Raw genomic sequence first — 3231 nt, 5'->3', positions numbered from 1 at the left:
CTGAGACCAGGTCAACCTGACCAAAACCAAAGGAAAGCCGGCCGAGACCTAAGACACTTGGTCGAGATGACGAGGCCGACGGTCTACCTGGCCGAGACCTTAGAAGGCCTAACCGAGACGGCCAAAACCATACGAACTTGATCGAAGGCCGACACACATCAGGTTAACTTGGCCGACGGCCGACGGCCGACCCCTGTCGCTCAAACCAAGATCAATAAAGCTAATCCATCATTAAGAATTAGGTAATGCAACCCTAAGCGGTATCCACCTCGATAAATGGGCCCAACAAGGTAGGCCCATTAGAATAATATAAATAGCACGCATTCCAAGGAGTAAGGTATGTCATTTATTATTGTTCACCTACCTAAGAGCTGACCACCCGCTTTACTGACTTGAGCGTCGGAGTGCCTTCGCAGGTACCCCCACCATCAGGTGTTCACCCGAGGCCGAGTGTCGAAGGAGAAGCAGGAGGACGAGAAGAATCCCAGCTCACCACCCAGTCACCTGACCGACCGAAGGAAGGAGAATAAGACTTCAATAGTTCTCTAGGTCTCATCTCCCTAGCAGGAACAATTGGCGCCCACCGTGGGGCCGAGGGAAACTAGCTGAAGGAAAAAAAGTAGATGGTCTCAATAAGAAGCATGGAAAGAATGACTAAAGCCGACCAAACAATGCTGCTGCTATCTCTCCAGAGGGAGATGGCCGAGATGAGAAGAAGGGCCGAGGAGGCTGCTCAGAAAAACGAGCAAGAGCTGCAAGTTCTCCGTAGGGAGAACGAAGAGATGAAGAAGAAGTTGGGGGAGGGAGGACCCTCCGTCATACCGACGAATGTTGTCGGCAAGTCATATACCTCTCCCCCCGACCCAGATTTGGCCGAGGGGACGAGAGGTCGACCTCCTCCCCAAGACACCGAGATGGGCGACGAGTCGTGCCTAATCAGGTCCACCCAGACAACCCTGACGGCCGACCCGAACCGCCGACACCCCTTTACCAACACCATCATCGAAGTCCCACTGCCTGAGAAGTGGAAGGGTTTCAACCGAGACCGGTATGACGGGTCGACCGACCCGGACGAGCATATGGACGCCTATACCACTCATATGAGTCTCTACACCTCGGACGATGCCGTGTTGTACCGAGTGTTTCCCACATCCTTGAAGGGAGCAACCCTTAGTTGGTTCACCAAGCTCTCACCCAACTCCATCGATAGCTTTGCCACGCTCGTGGCAAAGTTTGAAACTCAGTTTGCGACCAGCCGGCCGCACCACCTAACCTCCATCGCCCTGGTAGGCATCCGCCAAGAGAAGGGAGAGTCGCTGAGAACCTTTGTGGATAGGTTCAGTAAAGTGGCAATGAGCATCCAGAATCTGAGCCCGGACGTTGCCATGCACCACATGCTGACGGCCCTGCGTCCGGGGCCCTTTGCTAACAACCTGTGCATGCAGCCGGCCGACAGCCTAGACGAGTTGAGAAAGAGAACTGCTAAGTACATGCAGCTGGAAGAGCTGAGAGAATTCCGCAACCAGGCCCGTGCCGAGGCCGGTGGGGAGAAAAATAAGGAAGAAAAGGATCGCCAGGGGCGGCCGAGTCAAAGAAATGACCGACGCCGGGACAACCGAGACCGACCGATCCGGTTCTCAAGATACACACCCCTGACGACCGAGAGAGGGAGGATCCTGGACGAGGCTCTGAGCGCCGAGTTGATCCCTCCTCCAAAAAAGGTGGCCAGCCCAAACAATGCCGACCGGAGGAAGCAGTGTCGGTACCACCAAAATGCCGGACACTCGACCGAGGAGTGTCAAACCCTAAAGGATAAGATCAAGGAACTTATTCAGGCTGGGCATCTCCGCCGTTTCGTCAGGAATGGCTGAGACCCACCCCGTTGGGCGGATCCACCCAGGCGGACGAGGTAACCCCAACGCGACCAAAATGATCAAGACAACAGGGGCGACCAACACCTCTCCCCTCAGAGTGACAAAGTCCTCCCGAAAGAACCGCTCCCCCAGGAAGGACCGACCGAGGAAGATTGAGCCAACCGTGGCGTTGGTAGACCTCGATCCCCGGGCGACCGAGGACAGGCTAGAGGCGAGAGAGGAGATGGGGAGAGTCCCCCAACTCAACGAAGAGCACAACACGGTTGTAGGAACAACCTTGGCAGCGGGCGAGGCCGAGATCACGCACGCCGCGCTGAAAAAGAATGTCGACATGTTCGCATGGACGTCGGCCGACATGCCGGGGGTGAGCTCGAATGTCATTACCCATCGATTGTCAATATTCAAAGAAGTCCGCTCGATCTCCCAAAAGAAGAGGGACTTAGGTGACGAAAAGCGACTCGCGGCGAAGGAGGAGGCCGACAAGCTCCTGTCGGTCGGGTTCATAAGGGAGGCCCGATACACGACATGGTTGGCCAACGTCGTGATGGTCACCAAATCGAACGGTAACTGGAGGATGTGCGTCGGCTACAGAAACATCAACAGCGCATGTCCGACGGACACCTACCCTCTCCCGAACATTGACCGACTGGTGGACGGGGCGGCCGACCACAAAATTATGAGCTTCCTGGACGCTTACTCTAGCTATAACCAGATAAGCATGCACCCGAGGGACAAAGAGAAAACGGCCTTCATGACGGTCCACGCCAACTACTATTACGAGGTCATGCCGTTCGGCCTCAAGAACGCAGGGGCGACCTACCAACGCCTCATGGACAAAATCTTCAAAGGCCTAATCGGCCGGGCGGTAGAGGTGTATGTGGACGACATAGTCGTGAAGTCCGACTCATTCGATCAACATCTGAAGGACCTGGACGAGGTCTTCAGGGCCTTAAGGGGAGTCAACATGAAGCTCAACCCCGAAAAATGTACTTTCGGGGTTGAGGGAGGGAAGTTCCTAGGCTTCATGCTCACCCACCGAGGGATAGAGGCCAACCCCGACAAGTGCCAGGCCATACTCAACATGAGAAGTCTGAACAGTGTGAAGGAGGTACAACAGCTCCTAGGGTGGCTGACCGCTCTCTCCCGGTTCGTCCCCCGCCTGGCCGAGAGGACGAGGCCGATGGTCCAGCTGCTCCGAAAGGGCAAAAAATTCGCCTGGGACGACCAATGCGAGGAAATCTTCAAACAATTCAAGGAGTTCCTCACATCCCCGACCGTCATCCAGAAGCCGAGACCCGACCACCCGATCCTTGTATATCTGGCAGTCTCGGAGGAAGCAGTCAGCGCTGCCCTGGTA

At 55.6% G+C, this 3231-nt stretch overlaps 1 protein-coding gene across 1 annotated transcript; it reads left to right on the top strand.

Moving 5' to 3' along the window:
* Positions 1-641: 641 nt before the first annotated feature.
* On the top strand, positions 642-1871 carry LOC137815880 (uncharacterized). The gene has a single exon (XM_068618989.2). It carries the CDS (start codon positions 642-644, stop codon positions 1869-1871), a length of 1230 nt encoding a protein of 409 aa, XP_068475090.2.
* Positions 1872-3231: the final 1360 nt, after the last annotated feature.

This window comes from Phaseolus vulgaris, chromosome 1 (assembly GCF_051622355.1).
Source record: "Phaseolus vulgaris cultivar YP4 chromosome 1, ASM5162235v1, whole genome shotgun sequence".
Taxonomy (NCBI): Eukaryota; Viridiplantae; Streptophyta; class Magnoliopsida; order Fabales; family Fabaceae; genus Phaseolus; species Phaseolus vulgaris.
The sequence above is the reverse complement of the archived record's forward strand: the minus strand, read 5'-3'. Positions and strand labels throughout refer to the sequence as shown.

Coding starts and splice junctions, on each gene's coding strand:
- LOC137815880 (XM_068618989.2), top strand. CDS start 642: ATGGAAAGAATGACTAAAGCCGACCAAACAATGCTGCTGCTATCTCTC.